The 18,365-nt window shown below is 38.3% G+C and overlaps 3 protein-coding genes across 4 annotated transcripts in view; 1 reads left to right on the top strand and 2 right to left on the bottom strand.

Moving 5' to 3' along the window:
- The first annotated feature begins 5,719 nt into the window (after nucleotides 1–5,719).
- cbln11 (cerebellin 11) lies at nucleotides 5,720–7,163 on the top strand. The gene is made up of 3 exons (XM_016511284.1): nucleotides 5,720–5,999; nucleotides 6,160–6,294; nucleotides 6,449–7,163. Exons 1-3 carry the CDS (start codon nucleotides 5,792–5,794, stop codon nucleotides 6,745–6,747), a joined length of 642 nt encoding a protein of 213 aa, XP_016366770.1. The 5' UTR covers nucleotides 5,720–5,791; the 3' UTR covers nucleotides 6,748–7,163.
- A 251-nt stretch (nucleotides 7,164–7,414) lies between these two features.
- Nucleotides 7,415–10,979, bottom strand: LOC107707295 (kelch-like protein 33). Its single transcript, XM_016511283.1, has 4 exons — nucleotides 10,226–10,979; nucleotides 9,118–10,057; nucleotides 8,859–9,029; nucleotides 7,415–8,219 (listed from the first exon to the last, which is right to left on the bottom strand). Exons 1-4 carry the CDS (start codon nucleotides 10,314–10,316, stop codon nucleotides 7,697–7,699), a joined length of 1,725 nt encoding a protein of 574 aa, XP_016366769.1. The 5' UTR covers nucleotides 10,317–10,979; the 3' UTR covers nucleotides 7,415–7,696.
- A 5,860-nt stretch (nucleotides 10,980–16,839) lies between these two features.
- The window catches only part of LOC107707294 (uncharacterized), a 4,293-nt gene continuing 2,767 nt past the window's right edge, over nucleotides 16,840–18,365 (bottom strand). For both annotated transcript variants that reach the window (XM_016511280.1, XM_016511281.1), the window contains one exon: nucleotides 16,840–17,237. In XM_016511280.1, the coding sequence (XP_016366766.1) occupies nucleotides 17,019–17,237 (219 nt within the window). In that variant the 3' untranslated portion in view covers nucleotides 16,840–17,018. The remainder of the gene's footprint in view (nucleotides 17,238–18,365) is intronic.

Raw genomic sequence — 18,365 nt, 5'->3', positions numbered from 1 at the left:
GTTTACCCTCCGGAGTGAGAGCTTCGAAGGGTTGAAGGGTGTAGGGGACCGAACAACTGTTTCTTGAAGTGCCCTTCTGCGTCATCATTACGTTCCCACACGGAGGCGCCGTCATCATGCAAAGAATCTGCGCAAAGGATCATGGGAGCCCAAAGTGTCCATCAGTTGTATCCTTCGAAATCCTTCATTCCGAAGGGCCCTTTGAAGTGGCCAGTTTTGAGCACTTCGGTTTGGAACGACCCTTCAATATGGCAACCATGATTGTTTTAACTCCGAAGTGCCCTTCGGAGGGCGATATATCCCGTTTGGAACGCACCGTTTGGTGTGTGTGCACTTGGATGGGATAAATGCAGAGCACAAATTTCAAGTATTTGTAATAAATAAAGTCATTTCATTCAACTTGACAAATGCTTTTAATATAATTTGGATATACATCTTGGGATTTTTAATGACCACAGAGAGTCAGGACCTCGGTTTAACATCTCATCCGAAAGACGTGTGCTTTTTGACAGTATAGTGTCCCCGTCACTATACAGGGCATTAGGACCCACACAGACTACAGGGTGAGCACCCCCTGCTGGCCTCACTAACACCTCTTCCAGCAGCAACCTAGTTTTCCCAGGAGGTCTCCCATCCAGGTACTGACCAGGCTCAACCCTGCTTAGCTTCAGTGGGCAACCAGTCTTGGGCTGCAGGGTGATATGGCTGTGGCCGTTGTTACTTGGCCACATGTCACGTCACATTCATCTTCATCTGACGCTTGTAAACAACTCTGGACTGCAGTTAAGAGATTTTCCAAAAGTATCAAAACACTAACAGTACACGAACACAGTTCAAATGTACCATGACATAGATGTATTATGAATACTTTGATATTTGGTAATCACCATCATATTAATGTATTACCTCCTGACTGTACCATGGTACTGCCACAACACTCAATATTTTTGTCTAGTTCTGTGTCAAGTAAACTCTTTTACTGGTGATTTGTAACCCAACAGAACTGAAAATGTAAAAATGTTGCTCTCAAAGTCACCAACATTGAACGCTGTTTGAGTGTTTTTAATAGGCCTGCAGCATTTCCTTTCAAAATAAGGGTGCCCTGTTTTACTTGATGGCCCTACCAGTATTTTAACTTTGTTTACTTCTGTTCCTGGTTATGTGTATTTTATAAATCAATAGCATGCTATGGCTATGTTGATTTAAAAGTGTTGGTATTCATTTTCATGTTGTCAATGTATTAGGTTTCAAAAGTATCCACAAGTGCCAAACTGTAAAATCTGTAATGTAATGTTGTCTCAAAAGTAAAAATATACAGTGACACTTGTATTTTAGTATGACATGTTTTGAATTTGTTTGTGTATTACTGGTTCAAAATGTTATTTGTTGCTTATATTTTAATGTTCATATAAATAAGAATATTAATGAGAATATAAATGACTTGAATTTGTTGGAAGAGACTTTTGTTTGTAGCAAGTAGGGTGGGGTAGGGTGAAACTAAAGAGATGGAAATATTAACATTTAAGGAAATTATGGGTTTAATGGCTGGTTAGTTTCCACCGGGTGTGCCTCACGTCCTGAAAAGTGAAGCTGCGGGCTCTTTGATCGCCCCCTGCTGGCTGGCTGCAGTACAGGTCATAAACCCCACCCTCTCCATGTAAACAAATGGGACTTGAGTCAAGATAAAAAAATAAAATTACACTTCCAATACAATTTTCCAAAAGATAGTTTTGGTTATTAGAGGTAGTTGTTATCACGCTGATATATGTTGAATTGTTCGTTTTTGTGATAAGTTTGATTTTAGCTAGTATAATGCAGCTCCAACTCACGACACTACTGCACAGACTCTGGCTCCAAACGAATCTCTACTGCGCAGACTCGGGCTCCGTCATTTACTCAAGATGGCAGCGGCCATACTGAGATGCTTTGGCTTCACTTTTCTATAGTGGAAGGAAGCGGAGACGCGTTGTCCATCTTTTTTTTTACAGTCTATGGTTTCCACATTTAACTGGTAAAGGCCTGAACTAAAACATTATGTGGACAAAAATAATGTTTCTCCACTGATGGATACTCAAAAGTAAGTGTATTCTGATGAAATAAAAATATTTTGGTTAAAGATCCATCCAGTTATATATATTTGCAAAATACATGTTTTGTTTCTCAGAATGGTGGTGGACTTATTAAAGGGGACATCGGATGCAAAATTCACTTTTACATGGTGTTTGAACTTAAATGTGTGTTGGCAGTGTGTGTACACAAAGACCCTATAATAATAAAAATCCATCCAGTGCTTTTTTTTTTAAAATCCCCACATATCATAAGCACTTTCTCAGATCAAGCCGTTCACAGATTCTTGGCAAAGTGACGTCACTTTGCACAGGCCCCTCCCACGACTGTTGACGGACACGACCGTTTTATCATAGACCCACCCTGAGTGAGCTGTAAACAGCCCGCCATTGTTTCGACACCTAAAGGTGTTCTGTTGTTGAATGTAAGAATGAACATAGCAGTCGTCATTTACTCCCAGCATCTGAGCCGCTGAAGATGCAGTGGATCACTTTTGTTTTTGAAGGGAGTGCGCCCCCCGATCTACCTAAATGCGTTTATATCTGCACAAGTCATTTTACTCTAGACTGCTTTCTGAACAAGGAACGATTCAAGGCAGGTTTTGCTAAAAAGTTGAAACTCAAGGATGGATCAGTACCCACTGTTCGTAATCCAGCTGCACCTCCAGAAGTAAGTCCCACATTTTATATTTTTATGAATATTTGCTAACCGATCTACCTAAATGTATATATATCTGCACAAGTCATTTTACTCTAGACTGCTTTCTGAACAAGGAACGATTCAAGGCAGGTTTTGCTAAAAAGTTGAAACTCAAGGATGGATCAGTACCCACTGTTCGTAATCCAGCTGCACCTCCAGAAGTAAGTCCCTCATTTTATATTTTTATGATTATTTGCTAATCGCCTTTCCTCTTTATGTGGACAAAAATAATGTTTCTCCACTGATGGATACTCAAAAGTAAGTGTATTCTGATGAAATAAAAATATTTTGGTTAAAGATCCATCCAGTTATATATATTTGCAAAATACATGTTTTGTTTCTCAGAATGGTGGTGGACTTATTAAAGGGGACATCGGATGCAAAATTCACTTTTACATGGTGTTTGAACTTAAATGTGTGTTGGCAGTGTGTGTACACAAAGACCCTATAATAATAAAAATCCATCCAGTGCTTTTTTTTTTAAAATCCCCACATATCATAAGCACTTTCTCAGATCAAGCCGTTCACAGATTCTTGCCAAAGTGACGTCACTTTGCACAGGCCCCTCCCACGACTGTTGACGGACACGACCGTTTTATCATAGACCCACCCTGAGTGAGCTGTAAACAGCCCGCCATTGTTTCGACACCTAAAGGTGTTCTGTTGTTGAATGTAAGAATGAACATAGCAGTCGTCATTTACTCCCAGCATCTGAGCCGCTGAAGATGCAGTGGATCACTTTTGTTTTTGAAGGGAGTGCGCCCCCCGATCTACCTAAATGCGTTTATATCTGCACAAGTCATTTTACTCTAGACTGCTTTCTGAACAAGGAACGATTCAAGGCAGGTTTTGCTAAAAAGTTGAAACTCAAGGATGGATCAGTACCCACTGTTCGTAATCCAGCTGCACCTCCAGAAGTAAGTCCCTCATTTTATATTTTTATGATTATTTGCTAATCGCCTTTCCTCTTTCTCAGAAGAGAGGGGTGGGGTGAGCAGAGCTCATTAGCATTTAAAGAGACATGCACCGAAACGGGTCGCTGTGAACAGAGCTGGTTTTGACAAGGTAAAAAGGGTGTTATTTTACACGACCATTGAGGAATTTTAACCAAAGTATGTTTTCATGTATGTAGTATGTATGTAGTATGTAGTACATACTATGTATGTAGTCATAGCAACTTGTGGAAAATGGGCATCCGCTGTCCCCTTTAATTATCAGTTTAGATCTCTCTCTGGTATGCTGCAACAGAAACCATATTTAAAAAAAAAAGTTGTGGAAAAGCTATCCAGCTCAACAACTGAGCTATTGTAGGCATTTAAATCCGCAGCTTGAATCACAATTATTTATTAGAGGAGTGTGAAATCTACAAAATAAATAACTTCTGTTCATGAAAGGGAGTCCAGGTGGTGATCAATAAACAAGAACCATCGAACCATCATCTTCCCCAATTATTGACCTGAAGTGCTTGATAGTAAAGCCTCTGTGCATTTTATTGTGTGAGAGGATGGTGGCGACAAGACGAGAGAGATATACAGTGAGAGAAAAGAGATAAAAGAATGTAAGATCACCATTAAAATGAGACAAGAAGTAACCCCTGTAAAGTCTTAATATATTATCACATTGCTTTAGATGTCACATTAACAGCTGGAAGTCCTGCTCTGCACCATTTTTTGCTCTGCTGTGGGGTAACAGTAGTGTGTTATTCTACAATATACTGCAATATGTTGTGGTAGTTCACCCAAAAATAAAAAATTCTGTCATCATTTACTCACCCTCATGTTGTTCCAAATCTATATGGCTTTGTGTGAAACCCAAAATCAGATGTTTAGGCCAGATGTCCAGGCTGCTCTTTTCAATAAAATAAAAGTGGATCTGCTGTGGTCACATAGTTTAGAAAGTCAGTCATACAGGTTTGGGACAATAAATGATGGCATAATACTCATTTTTGTGTGATTTCCTTTAAGCTATGTATTGTGCAGAGCTGTGTTGTCACTCTCTGACCTGTGCTGTGTGACAGTATCTTTAATTGTGTTGTACTGTACTGCGGAGGCTGGCTTTCTGACACAGCAGATTTTATTTCATCATGGCCTTTCATGTTCTCTTCAAAACTCAAGGATGGATCAGTACCCACTGTTCGTAATCCAGCTGCACCTCCAGAAGTAAGTCCCTCATTTTATATTTTTATGATTATTTGCTAATCGCCTTTCCTCTTTCTCAGAAGAGAGGGGTGGGGTGAGCAGAGCTCATTAGCATTTAAAGAGACATGCACCGAAATGGGTCGCTGTGAACAGAGCTGTTTTTGCCAAGGTAAAAAAGGTGTTGTTTTACACTACTGAGGAATTTTAACCAAAATATGTTGCAGACATTTCATGAAGACCCTAAAGCAGTGGTCGCCAACCCGTCGATCGCGATCGACTGGTAGATCATTATCACTGTCCCAGTAGATCCCGAAAATAACAGTAAAATAAGTACAAAAATGCATTACATTTCTGGGGGACCGGCGCATCACTAATTAAAATACTAAGTAAAAGGCCTCAAATTTGAAGTACAATCTGGGATGTCTTTTTCTATCAATTCTTCAATAGGTAGATCTTGTCTTTCATAAAGGCAGAGGTCAGGGATCTTGGGCCTAAAAAGGTTGGTGACCACTGTCCTAAAGAATCATACCAACTTGTGGAAAATGGGCATCCGATGTCCCCTTTAAGAAAGAACATGTCTAAAGATTTAACTGAATCACCCAAGCTTTTATCACAGATTCCTACCACCTACAGCACATAAACATATTTTATGTCATCATCAAGAGAGAAAATTTAATGTGCTTTTATAAGATTTAAACATTGAAATTGTGATATGAGTTGAGCAGTTAGCCAACAACATCATGACTGAATCATTGTGCAATTCTAGAAATTTTTCATCTAAAAACACCAAATTCTTAATCATTAACCAAGAGTAGCTCTATACAAATAAGAAGCACAGAGACCGTAGATGATTTGTTCTTCTCTTTAGCACCACAGAAACAGTCATCATGACTTTATTTCAGCTCGTCTTAATCTTGATATTAAGTTCCTGCATGGCACAGGATGAGGATATAATGACTCCTGTGGTGAACATCTTCCCTGAGTTGAAGGAGCTTAAAGCTTCAATTAATAGACTGACAACGGATCTGAACACTGCTAACAATGAACTCGCAGAGCAGAAAAGCTTGATTCAGGAGCTGCAGAAACAGATTAAAGGTACATTCTCTGGTTTGATTTACATTTCGATGCATGAGTTATTATGAGTTTGAAACCACATAGAAAAGTTTTTGCAACCACTTTATCATTTGGCATCACATTTTCTAGTTTTATTTACTGACTGCTTAAAGTAAACTAACCTTTTTTTTTCCATTCACAGAGAGTCCTAAAGTGGCATTTACTGCATCCATGTCAGCTACAGAGAGTACAAACCGAGGGCCTTTTAGTACAGAGACCAAGCTCATCTTTGATAAAGTCCTAACCAACATTGGCAATGCATATGACCCAATCACAGGTTGCTGGATATTCAGTTTGACATTTTGTGATTAAAAAAAAAATAATATTTTTTTTTGAAAATGAAAATGAAAATAAATCATAATTTTTCATAATTGAATTTTTAAACAATGTTTAATTTGTAGTATTGAGATCCTTGCTTTTCTCTGTTGCAGGAGTCTTCACAGCACCTGTTAAAGGTGTGTATTACTTCAGGTACTCAGGCTCCGCGTTTTCCTCCCATGATATGGGTCTGAGCATCTTTAAAGGCACGACACGATTTGTGTCTTCATACGAATATAATTCTGGCGAGAGAAACGACCAAATGGCCAATGGAGCTGTGATGGAGCTGGATGTTGGCGAGGAGGTTCACATGAGGCTGTGGATCAGATCCTGGATCTTTGTGGATCGACGCTACAACTATTCCACTTTCACAGGCTACCTGCTTTACCCACTGGATTCTACTTCTGTATAATTTATCTGTGTGCGTTATTTTGTAAAATTTCAGAAAGAACTGTTTAACAGTGCTGAAAATATATCATGTTTCTTTACTGTGTTAATCGTGCATAAATGTAATTAAAAGGTCACTATTTCAGATATACAGACAAAAACCAGAGTTCCCTCTTTACTCTTCTATGGAACATTGATTTTCATTCAGGCACATCACTTGGCTATCCAAATGGGGACTTGTCATAGACTTCTATCGTTTTATATAAAGCTTTTATTTTTTATTTTATTTTTCTCAATTGAATATGTTCCTAGGTGGCAACTTCATGATGGCAGCCTAACAAATCCACACACACAACACCAGTCAAATACATATTCTGGGTTAAATAAAAACTAAGCTTGATTGACAGTATTTGTGACACATAGAAAGTAAGTTTGGTCTTCAGTTTGTAAAAATGAAAAACATGTTGACAACAATGCACTTAAATTAATGCACAAAGTAGAAATAAACTATTTTCCTTTGTTTTACTTTATTCTAGGATCAATCTACAAAACAAATATAAAATCTGGCATAAAACTTCAGAGAATTTAATATTTGTCTAACAAATAAAGTGATCAACAAAATTGAAAAGGAGAGATTTTTATGCCAAATCATTGATAATTTGTTTCCAGGAATGTGTCATTGCTATGTGCATAACTGTGGCATTTCAAAGTGCTTTTATTTAAAAAGGCCTATGTGGAGTTGGGATAATGCCATAATGTCAGTAATATATCCAGACTTTCAATGGGTTGTACATTCCCTTGCAAATCACCTGTTCAAATCATTTCTGAAAATGCCTTTTGCCCCAAGTTGAAATTCAGCTCAGAGTTTCCATCCTCATGTTTTAATTTGAAGATGTTTTTTTTTTTTTTTATGTTGTAGATAATGTACAATGCAGTAACTAAGGACACTGAATTGTATTCAAGGTATTCACCTCTTATTGTCTAAGATGAGCAGGTATGGGCAGCACACAGGCAGCTATGTGTGTGTTTGGGCCTGGTGTTATGCTCATGTTCTCCCAGCGTTCTGTTGCAGGATCATAGCGATGCACAGTTTTGGTATCACTGTAGTCTTCCTGGCAGTAGCCTCCGATTACGTTGACCTTCCCCTCTAAGACCGCTGATGCTGACCCAACATGAGGCACTGGGAATGGTATAATGGCACTCCAGGAGTTGGCCACAGGGTCATAGAACTCACAGGCTAATTGATCTACCAGATGGCCATCAGCATCACACGAAACCCCTCCCGCCACGTACAGACGGTCACCTAGGGTCTCCATGCAGTGCAGGGCTTTGTCATGTGTCATCTCAGCCATGTAAGTGGATCCTCGTTCTGGGTGGTAAAGGGTCATGGTCGACAGGCATTGGTACTGGCTGTTAAAGCCTCCCGATAGGAAGATTGTGCCATTCCATACACTGGCCGCATGACAGCATAGAGCTTGATCTAATGGGCGGACAAAACTGGAGTAGGAGAGAATGAAACAGAAAGGCTTTTCATTTGAACAAAAATATGGTGCCTAATCTGACTATGGTTCAAAAACAAATCAAAGTTTAGGGTAAGGGTTTGAGCTGGTGTTTGGGTCTTAAACAATATTCAGACATATGGGTAGTTTTTGGCCAATGATTACTTTCTAGAAACGTTGTTCCAATAAAAGCTGATATCGATCATGCATGCTTAGATTCTTCCTGAAATTACAAATGCATTTCTTGTGCTATTCATTTACTCTACTAACCTCCAAGAATTTGTGTTGGGGCAGTAAACCTCAACAGTCTCCATATTGACCTTTGAGTCCCTCTCTCCACCAATAGCATATATTTTACCATTTAGGACCACAAGAGTGAAGCTGCCTCTTCTCTCGTACATATCGGTCAACCTTTGCCAAGTGTTTTGAATGGGATCGTACCTAATTCAAAGATTGAACAAGAGGTCCACAGTATGAGAAGGCAACCCTGGACAAGGTCAAATAGATGAGTCTTCATGTTACGTCTTACCTGTAGGTGCAATTCATGGTATCAGCTTTGCCGTAATAATGCCGTCCGCCAACTACATAAAGCTTGCCCCTCATTACCCCAACTCCATGACTGAATCTTGCTACTAACCTCCAAGAATTTGTGTTGGGGCAGTAAACCTCAACAGTCTCCATATTGACCTTTGAGTCCCTCTCTCCACCAATAGCATATATTTTACCATTTAGGACCACAAGAGTGAAGCTGCCTCTTCTCTCGTACATATCGGTCAACCTTTGCCAAGTGTTTTGAATGGGATCGTACCTAATTCAAAGATTGAACAAGAGGTCCACAGTATGAGAAGGCAACCCTGGACAAGGTCAAATAGATGAGTCTTCATGTTACGTCTTACCTGTAGGTGCAATTCATGGTATCAGCTTTGCCGTAATAATGCCGTCCGCCAACTACGTAAAGCTTGCCCCTCATTACCCCAACTCCATGACTGAATCTTGGTTTCTCAGGTAAAGTTCCCAGCATTCTCCACTCTACTTTCTTCACCAATCCAACATGGTTCTGCAAGGAATTGCTAAACCACATTTCCCTAGAGGGTCTACGTTTGTCAAAATTATCAGTGATCCTCTCGCCCCCAACAAGGACTAGAGTGTCTTTAGGCATATAGGCCCTGAAATTGGACTGAACATCTGAAGAACTGGAACAGAACTCCTCAAGGAGAGAATCGTATAGTTTTTTGGTGCCAATTCTCGGCCAAGACGTTATGGACTTGACTTCTTTGAACTCCTTAAAGGTCATTAAGGGAAACTGGACAGTTCCCATCAGCTCCCTGGCAAGTTTCACCTGTTGTCTGGGAAAGGCTTCGATCCAAGACATGACTGCTCTGAATACGGGCAACTCTGAGGGAACGCAGAGAGAATCACTTTGAAGGTACTTCTTCAGTTTCTCTACAGGAAGATCTTGGAACTTTGGAGTGACGGACACATCTTTAAAGTGCCTCAAGACATAGTCATTGGCCAGTGCAAGTAAGTCCACCATTCCGTAGGACTCTGCGAAAGATGCTACATCCAGGCAGCTGTAAGCATCTATTTCTTGTTGCAGGAAGTTAAGGCATAGTGAGAAGGCAGTCTGAAACTGTAATTGAAGAGATGTACAGGTGAGATCAAACACACAGCCCCATCCGAGCGCAAGAGCCCCGCTGTAGGTGTAGTGCAGGAGGGCTTCAAACTTGGCAGCCGCCACTAGCAGCAGAGACACCAATTCCTGTCGGCTCTCCTTCATACCGCTGGTAAACATGCCTCTAAAGTAGTCGCTGCTGGCAGCCAGGAGCGCCCGGTGAGCTTCACGAAGGTGGGACATAAAAAAAACATTACAAGCAGTTCTGCAAATGCAGAAAGCATCAAATTAATACTTTGAGCTAGAGAAGTATAAATGTATATTATATGGAGACAGCCTTTAGCTTCATGCATAGGAAACTCAAACATTTGCCATATTTCCAAGTGTCTTACCATGAAACACTCTTCCTTCCACTTCAAGCTCCACATCACATCCCATTCTCTGTGTCCACAACTGTCTGATATGCTGGAGACTAATTTTCATATGTTCCACAGCAGAAATCTCTTTCTGTCCACTTTCTTCCCTCTTGCCTCATCCTCTTCTCTCTCTTCCTCCTCTTTGCAGAGTTCCAGAATTCTTGGAGCTTCCAGGCTGACCGCTGCAGACCAAATCTGTTCTATATTTCCTTTGTTCAGAATGCCGATGTTCCCTGTATAGGCGAACTCCACCACTGCTGCCAACCCAGAACCATGAACCTCAGGAGCCAAACACAAGGAGATAAACTGCTCTCGTTTGGGCTTCTGTCTGAGTCTGGTCTGAATAAGGTAACTGATCGCAGCCAAGACAAAGGAATGGACCTGGAACTGGTATCCATCCTCTGTGAAGAGGGTCAAGTCAATGAGGACCGAATGCAACATCATGTTCTCCAGAGCCTGGAAGACCACACCTGGGTAAGCTGGATCAGAGTATAGCTTCTTGGGATAAATGTCACAATCCTCATCTTCAGAACTGCTACTTCCATCATATTCATCATCATCATCATCATCTTCCTCCTCCTCCTCTAACTCTTGATTTATTAGTTCCTGTTCAGAGCTGGAGTCCGTCATGTGCTGCTCTTTATCTCTAAATGTTAAACCTCCAAATGTTAAGTCTTTTTCAGAACCACCAATGTCATCGGTACTGATGGAGGCAGTAGCAAAACAGTCATTTTCAATATCATTGTTGTATTTATCGTAATCTTTATCAGTGCTTTTATTATTTTGTCCACACACAGCAGCTAAGCTGTCAACATGTGCATAAGTAACAGCTAAATTCGTTATATATTCTTCATTGCCATTAATGTCCACATGTATATTACATCCACTCTTGTCATCATTGACTTTATCATTATTTGTAAGTGAAGCAACTAAACCTTCACTGTTTCCAGACGTAGAAGGTAAACTATTACTACATTCTTCATCATTATTTTTGTCATCTTTTTTGTCAGCATCCTCTTTATCACTTTTTGTGGATGCAGGAATTAAACCATCACTGTTTGCAGGCATAACAGAAAAATTCATCTTCGTCATGTTCATTGGCATCCTCTTCATCACTGGTTGTATCAGTATTTATAATTGCAGGGACTAAACCCTCACTTTTTGCAGATGCAACAGGTAAACTAACGCTATACTCTTTCTCATCATACTTATCACTATCATCACTAGTATCATTTGTAAACACATCCACTAAGTAATCATTGTTGCTAACAGGAAAACTATTACTGCGTACTGCATCAATATTATTGTTGTTGTCATATTTTTTGGCATCCTCTTCATCACTGGCTTTATCATTATTAGTATACATAGCAAAAACGCTGTCACTGTTTGCAGGCATGAAAGGAAAACTAACACTACATCCTTCGTTGTCATCAACATCCTTCTCACTTTCCCGTGCATCTACTTGCAGCTCCTTTGTATCCTTTTCTTCTGTCCGTTCATCTTCCTCTCCTGGATTCTTCTCATCCTCCACTTCTTCACCCGCATCCATCCATCCATTGTCGCTGCTCGAGTTTTCATCCTCTCTTGATCTTCTCCACTCTCTCTGAAGACACTGCTGATCTATTGCCATTGTGTCTTTAGGTTACTGTCAAGAGCAAATCTTCAAAACGCTCCCTTCTGTTCAAAAGCCAGGACAAGTTCCATCAAATCTGTTTCCCAAATGGTGTTGGATCTCTCTGTTGATGTAGGATCATGTACTGTAGTCTGGTATGCAAAACAGATCAGTGTCTCATGAGGTCACACAAAACAGAACTCTATTTTTACCTCAAGCCTTTAATAAGATCACATCTCAAGCCATCTAAGACAGTCATGCTATGTCTTGTGCTGATTAATAAACAGTTTATTTGTTGCACAACTGTCTACTTATATGTTTAATTGTGTGTACAAAATCAAGTTATTTTTGAGGATGTGCTTTGTCTGATAGTCTGATATCTGATAGTGTTTTCCAAACCCTTTCTTAGCAATTTCCCAGCATGAGAACTGACCCTTCCTACTTTTTTTGTACACTTAACCAAGCACCATTTTTCCAGTGCATTTTATTGCAAAGAAAAAAAAATGTCTGGCATCCCTTCTCAGATGATGTGTCTTATTCTTCAGCTCCTGTTTCACTTGGTTTGAATAAACAGAAAAGTCAAATAGGCTGTGAAAGCCATTCTGTGTCGACTTTGAGAACATCATAGCAGAGAATGTCTCCTAAGTCAAAAATAATGCACCTAATCTGACTCATTAAATGTTACTTTTGGTTTATAGCGTTGAAAACACCTAAAACATCTTGAAAGAAATTACCTTTTGCCCTGTTGCTGGACCAGTAGCCTTTCCACAAACTCAAGACTGTGCCAAGATCATTTTATAAGCGCAACTTCTTCGCTGTCCTGCCCTTGACTGCGTCTCTGGCTCAGTTCTGGGCCATACGAAACTTTAGAGCGAGTGCTGGGAGCATGTGATGCCTTGAGGCATTAGATTCTGATCGTGTCAGTTTATCCTACACAGCCTGGGAATGTTATCTGGGTCAAGGAGCCCAGGGCAGATAGAAACAAGCAATTTATATACTTGAAGATTGTTTTTCTTGCATTCTCGCTCTTTTTTTTTAAATGCTTTTGTAATTATAATTGCACATTTCGTTTGTTTTAATGCTTTTTCAATTGAAATAGCATACAACTGTTCTGTTTATTGTTTGTATAGACCCATACACTAAGACTGTCATATTGACTGTCATATTAAGTATTTTAACCTTTTTTTAATCGTAATTGTATTGAGGCATATAAAGAATAATAATGCATACTGTTATGATATAACCAGCTACATCCTTCTAATAGAAACACACACACAGATATATCCCGGCTCATGTGTACATTAGGCTTCTCCATGTCTTTTGTCTGTCCATGTTTGGGAAGCGTGAATGCGCGAGACAGCAGATGGAAACCTGCGGCGCTGTAAGAGCTACAAACAGAGGAGCAAATGTCACTGGCGGCCTTGGACTGGAAACCTGCTGGAGATGCCAAGAGGCCACAGAGACAGACAGAGAAAATATACTCATGCTAAGACTCTATTAGGGCCTACCTGTCTTATTAATACGTTAACACCCAAAAAGTATCTGAATTAGCAACACTTAAACTTCACCTAAACGGCATCCATTTGAGAGACTTAAACTGGTAAAAAAAAAAAATTATATATATATATATATACATACATACATACATACAGTACATATATAATTCTTCTGAAATCTAGGCTTAATTTTCTGATAAGCTATATATATTATCTCTTAATTTGATTTCATGTTGAAATATGACATGTTCTTGTCATGCTTTGCGAAATTCACCTGGAAATAATTATTATATACTTTGTTGTGTTTTTAAGAGAAAATAAGTCACTTAGACTTGCTGTCAAACTATAATTTTAATTCTCTTAAAATCTAGACAGAGACTCATTTTACAATACCATTTTCACAAGGAGAAAACATTTAAAATAAAAAGGGGAAAAAAAAGCAATAAGCAAATATGAATAAATGTGAAATCTAAAATGAGCTGGAATGAGGTACAGATGCGCACCGCTAGTCAATTCTCATAGCGATAATATTCAACATAAACATGCAGCTGATAAAGTAAGAGGAAAATTGTGCACGTTCACACTCAGATAATGAACTAATGATGAAGGATTATGGGAAAAGTTTGTCTGAACTCATCAGACCTGACTCACGCTTGTGCTTCTGTCAGTGAATATTGCGTCTGGAGATGATTCAGATGAGTCACTGTCTGTGAAATACTGCAGTCGCCTTTACAGTGAGCCAGAGTGAGACAAACAACAGCCCTTTACACAGAGGAACAAATCCTTGAATGACACGATGAAGCGTCAGGAACAGATGAAAGATGGCAAAAGCAAGAGGAATGGAAACTGCTATGAGCTCATTTATACCAAAAAGAGTTTGAAAAAAGATTGACGCTTGCATAGATTCAGCCCACATGTGGCGGTGGGCCTTATGTGCTTCTCTCCCTCACACACACACACACAGCATGAAGAATTAGATAACAGCTCTATTTCTGATGACACTGAGAGATGGTGCAGAGGTTCAGCAGACACGAGGAGTGGTTCACTTCATGGAGATGCAGATCTGAGCTGCTTTTACTGATGTTCAAGTCAACATGAAAGCCACTTTCCTCATAAATGTTCCTGGTCTTATTGTGCATGGTTTTCATAATCTCTCAGTGAAAGTTCTTTGTCCCTGAAACAACTTTCTTTTGCACTTGATGTCAAGGCTGCCAAATAGCTATTCAGCTGCTTTTGTAAGTGACTCAGCCTTTCTAAAATCTTTGTGAAGTCATTCAATGCTGGGTAATGTACTAAATTGTATGGCAATGATAGCTGATGAGGGTGAACTTGACCTTCATCCTCCACGTTTTAGGTCAAAAAACCTCCTCAAACTCACTTAACGCCCACTTTACACCTCTGCATCAAACCCTGATGAATAAAACCAAGTCCAGATCTACATTTTATGTTCTTGTTGACTCAGAAATCCATTCAATTGAAAAAGTAAAACAGAATGTGAATGCATTGCATGTTGACTTTAAATACAGACGTGAAACTTTCTGCAAAGAGAAAAGCATTTATACTGAAATCTGATGAATCATATGACTAAGATCTTTCAAATAGCACATGCAGGGGTGTTAAAGTACTTCATTGTACTTCATTAATATACTTAAGCATTAATTTGGGAATATGTTCTTTGCTCGAGTGATTTTGAGACTGCAACTTTTACTCGTACTTGGTTCTTTGAAATGTGGAGCAGTTTTTCCTTAGAAAAGTAAATGTTTCACAAGTCATTATTACTTAAATATGTTCTATTATATAAAAATATAGGCCTATATAGTGTTTTTATCTTACTAAGCTGTTAAGCCAATCAAACTGAGCTCTTGTGGGTTTTTTTTTTTTTTTTTTTTTTTACAGCCAATGAAATCCATTTCAATGTGAAATGTAATTGGTCACAATTTTGCAGTCATTTGTGCTTTTGAAGATATGCCTTAGTTAAAAAAGTATAACTTTATGATTCAACACATTTAGATGTGGAAACAACTTTTTGACACAGTATTCCCTCACTTAAGTACAGAATCGCTGTAATTGTACACCCCTGATCATGTTGTGCGTACAAATGCGCTTTTTGTCAATAAACTTGATGTCTTTGGTGTCCAAAAACTACAGGAGCCCATTTCCACCACAAGATGTCATAATCATGACATAAAAAGTAAAAAAATTATGCCATACTAAGCCATAATTATGAAAGAAATTATTACTTTTTATCTCATAATTTAGATTTTTATCTCATAAAGATTTTTGTCATATTTTGACATTTTTATGTCCTAATTATGACTTAGTATGTCATAATGATTTTTGTCATAATCTGACATTTTTATCTCAATTATGAATTACTGTCATAATTTCAACTATTGTCTCATAATTATGACTTAGTCTATCACAATTTTGGCTTTTTATCTCATAATTATGACTTAGTATGTCTTTATTTTCCCCTTTTATCTCATAAATGTGATTTAGTATATCATAATTTTGACTTTTTATCTCATAATTATGACTTAGTATATCATAATATTTTTTGTCATACTTTGACATTTTTATCTCAATTAAGACTTACTGTCATAATTTCAACTATTATCACATAATTATGACTTAGCGTATCACAATTTTGGCTTTTTATCTCATAATCATGACTTAGTATGTCATCATTTTCCACCTTTATCTCATAATTGCGACTGTGTATCATAATTTTGACTTATCTCATCATAATTTTGACTTAGTATGTCATAATGATTTTTGTCATAATTTGACATTTTTATTTCAATTATGACTCTGTCATAATTTCAACTATTATCTCATAATCATGACAAGTTCTCAATTCCAGTCCTCGCGTACCCCCGCTCTGCACATTTTGTATGTTTCTCTTATTGCTTATATTTGACTGTAAGTGCCCTGCGAAGTGGACATTACCGGATATTCCACCATGATTCCAGTTTGAAGGGAGCGTATATTTTCCATACAAAGGGCATTTAAGTGTGCGAGACGTGAATTTAAATTGTATTTATTTACAGAGGTATATTATGTCCCACTTCACGCTTCTCTAGTAAGTTTCGTATGTGTGTGAAGATGCTGCAGGCAGCGGCGCAGCGCAAATCTGTAAATGAATATTCCGAAGTGAAGTAAACTTCAACGGATTGCCCCTGCTTAGGGAGTAGGGAGCAATGGACACTGTGTAGGGACCATGTCAGTCGGAACACAGTTCATGCACGGAGCTCACTTCTAACGAGATGATGATCTGAATCAGGTGTGTTAACAAAGAGAGACATGCAAAACATTCAGAGCGGGGGTACGCGAGGACTGGAATTGAGAACCACTGACTTAGTGTATCACAATTTTGGCTTTTTATCTCATAATTATGACTTAGTATGTCATCATTTTCCACTTTTATCTCATAATTGCGACTTTGTGTATCATAATTTTGACTTCTTATCTCATAATTATGACTTGGTGTGTCACAATTATGACTTTGTATCTCATAATTATTTACCAAAGCATTTTTCAAGCTTCTGTAGATCACACTGTATAAAAGGGTCTAATATACTGTACATGTAGACACAACTAAAAAATAAATTAATTGATTCATATGATGAAGAGGGTTATTCAGAGATGTTTTAAGGCAATGTCAAGTATCTGTGAGCGGTAGGAGGAATGACACAAGAACGATGATAATGGATACGGAGAGAGGGACGATGAGCAGATAACAGGACACAGGGCAAGAAAGAGGGACGGGAAACACTGTCAGGGTCCATTTTCCACTGTCGGGTTTGTCGTCTGTGATGGTTTGAGTCTCCCGCGCTGCACAGCGGCAGATTACCAGCGGCCGCACCTGAGAAATGCTCTCCTTTGAGACAGAAACAATGAAAGGAAGAGGAATCCAGTCAATTTTGAGTCTTTCAAGCTGTCTAAGCTTGTAACACTCCAAAGAGAAAGGAAAACTTGAAATCGCATCATATGACCCCTTTAATAAAAACTATAATAGTATATTAATGATAATAAAATAACTATGCATATTTTCTATGTATACTTATAATGGTACAAGTAAATAAAAATATGTTTTTTAGTTTATTTGGTGAAAGACAAACAGTGAAAATCATGCCTTCATTATTTTTATCTAGATTAATAATTTTGAATACATTTACAAATTAATTTCAGACAATAATTAAGATGTATATTTCAGCGATATCATTCCATGTTTTCTGCAGGATTTTAAAGCTCAAATTTAAGACTTTTTAAGACTTATATATATATATATCTTCGTATAACCCCACTTCTTAAACAATTAATCCAAAATGCCGCTGCAAGATTAATCTTTAATGAGCCGAAAAGAACGCATGTCACACCTCTGCTCATCAATTTGCACTGGCTACCAGTAGCTGCTCGCATGAAATATTGATATTGAAATATTGATTTGTCGATATTGACAAAAAATGATATCTTGATAATATTCTGGGATTTTATCGATAACGATAATTAAACGATATTTTGCTGAGTGTGTTACTGTGCTGATATCTTAAGGACTACCATGGACAGCTGACTCCTGAATTTTTTGATATTCTTCATATTCTTTGTGGTCAGTTCACAGCAGTAATATAAATTAATAATTTCCAACACGTTTTATGGGCCTTTTTACCTTTAAGCCATTTTTTCTAAAAGTGTGCACCATCTTTTGAGTCAAATTCTTGCATTTGGGTTGTTACCAAGCAAATCAAATCAACACCAACAAAATGTATCTTTGTAATGCAGAGGAAACACAGAAGCTGCATTAGAAGTGTCATTTAGATGCATTTACACACTGTTTAATGCAGCTCTGAGGGACATTAAATATTTTACCCTGCAATTACAAATGCATAAATAATGTGTTGATATTTTAAACATAAAACATTGAAAACTGATGTTTGAAATTATTAAAAAAATGAAAAGGTACCTTAAATGTGAAATTAAAACCGCCAGTAGGTGGCAGCAAGTCACT

This window comes from Sinocyclocheilus rhinocerous, unplaced genomic scaffold, assembly GCF_001515625.1.
Source record: "Sinocyclocheilus rhinocerous isolate Xijiao unplaced genomic scaffold, SAMN03320098_v1.1 scaffold114, whole genome shotgun sequence".
Classification (NCBI taxonomy): domain Eukaryota; kingdom Metazoa; phylum Chordata; class Actinopteri; order Cypriniformes; family Cyprinidae; genus Sinocyclocheilus; species Sinocyclocheilus rhinocerous.
Note: the sequence above shows the minus strand (reverse complement) of the source record. Positions and strands in the feature narration are given on the sequence as shown.

Excerpts from the sequence above, each read along its gene's own strand:
- LOC107707295 (XM_016511283.1), bottom strand. The coding sequence starts at position 10,316 with ATGAAAATTAGTCTCCAGCATATCAGACAGTTGTGGACACAGAGAATG. Across the intron at positions 9,030-9,117 it reads ACCATGAATTGCACCTACAG|GTACGATCCCATTCAAAACA; the intron begins GTAAGACGTAAC and ends TCTTTGAATTAG. Across the intron at positions 8,220-8,858 it reads CCCAACACAAATTCTTGGAG|TTTTGTCCGCCCATTAGATC; the intron begins GTTAGTAGCAAG and ends CTCCTACTCCAG.
- cbln11 (XM_016511284.1), top strand. The coding sequence starts at position 5,792 with ATGACTTTATTTCAGCTCGTCTTAATCTTGATATTAAGTTCCTGCATG. Across the intron at positions 6,000-6,159 it reads GCTGCAGAAACAGATTAAAG|AGAGTCCTAAAGTGGCATTT; the intron begins GTACATTCTCTG and ends TTCCATTCACAG. Across the intron at positions 6,295-6,448 it reads TGCATATGACCCAATCACAG|GAGTCTTCACAGCACCTGTT; the intron begins GTTGCTGGATAT and ends TCTCTGTTGCAG.